Here is a 1202-nt window from a genome sequence, read left to right as displayed (position 1 = left end):
TCCAGAGAAATAGAGAACTAAGTACCTATACAGAAAGTCTTGAGTCTCTAACAACTTACTGATGTACCCAAAGGCACTGGAGAACCAACACCATCCCAAAACAGATGGGAGGGATAGTCAAAATCAGAGCTGATGCCAATATTTCAGAAACGAACAAAAACAATATACAAAGAATCAATGAGATGAAGGAGATGAAGAGTTAGCCTTGTAAAAGACTGCCAAGCAGCCAATGAACGTCAAGGAAAAGAGCGTCTTTAATTTCATAAATGTGTGTGTGCTCTCTCCTACTCTGGGCAGTAAGCTGCTTACAAGCAGGCACCATAGGTTAGTGGCCTTTATGAAGAGCAGTGAGCTATACTGCAATGGCGGGTGAGGAACTTTCTGACCAAGAGCGGCAGGCAATCCGTAGATTGCTCGTCTGGCTGTACTGATCCCCCAGGGTCCCACAGAACGGGGGAAGCATGACCCAAATCAGCAGTTTTATTCATAAGCAGATCTAGGACAATGACAGGAAGAAATATAAAATGCAAATACCCAGCTGTTATACAGCCAAGGCACCAGGACCTTTTCTGAAAGACAGAGTACTTCTCTCCTTAGAAAAGGGCTGTTCTCCTCTTAACAAACCTGGTTCAGGTGCTTCATCAGCAAACGCCTTAACATCAAAAACTGAAAGTCTTTTCCCCTTGAATAAATATTTCCTAAGATAAAAACATTTAAAAAACACATCTTAGTATGATATATTTGTAAAATGTTAAAACTGTTTAAGGCAAAAATATGTATGAGACAATCAATTAAAGATAATCATGCTGACCACATCAGACATTTTAAGCTGCACTGCCGTGATTTCGGGACTTGGAAGTAGAAAAAGAATATATGCTCTTACATTTTTGCTTTATAACACAACAAACCAGCTAAGTTTAATTTTCAAAATACTCAACTGAAAGTTCTAGAAAACTCAGTGTTGTAGGAGGTTATAAAAATATGCAAAAACAGAAGCCAGTAANGCCAACACTTGTGACTGAAGACAGAAAACAGTGAAAAGTTTAATTATGATTTATAATGCTAGAAGACAGACAAAAGGTTGCACTTTATGAAGCAATCAACCTGCAGTTTAATGCCTGTTCAGTCCTGTTAGGGAGAACCTGGCTACCTTTGTTACTTCCCTCTGTCTCCCTCTAACACACCGCATGGGGAAACCTCTG

The 1202-nt window shown here is 39.6% G+C and overlaps 1 protein-coding gene across 1 annotated transcript in view; it reads right to left on the bottom strand.

Moving 5' to 3' along the window:
* Nucleotides 1-1202, bottom strand: part of LOC110300153 (28S ribosomal protein S31, mitochondrial-like) — a gene marked incomplete at its 5' end in the record, with an annotated part of 14554 nt that overhangs the window by 1825 nt on the left and 11527 nt on the right. The window contains one exon of the mRNA XM_029480683.1: nucleotides 544-726. Coding sequence (XP_029336543.1) covers nucleotides 544-726 — 183 coding nt within the window. The remainder of the gene's footprint in view (nucleotides 1-543; nucleotides 727-1202) is intronic.

Source organism: Mus caroli, chromosome 8, assembly GCF_900094665.2.
Source record: "Mus caroli chromosome 8, CAROLI_EIJ_v1.1, whole genome shotgun sequence".
In the NCBI taxonomy this organism is placed as follows: Eukaryota; Metazoa; Chordata; class Mammalia; order Rodentia; family Muridae; genus Mus; species Mus caroli.
This window is presented reverse-complemented; position numbering and strand designations above follow the sequence as displayed.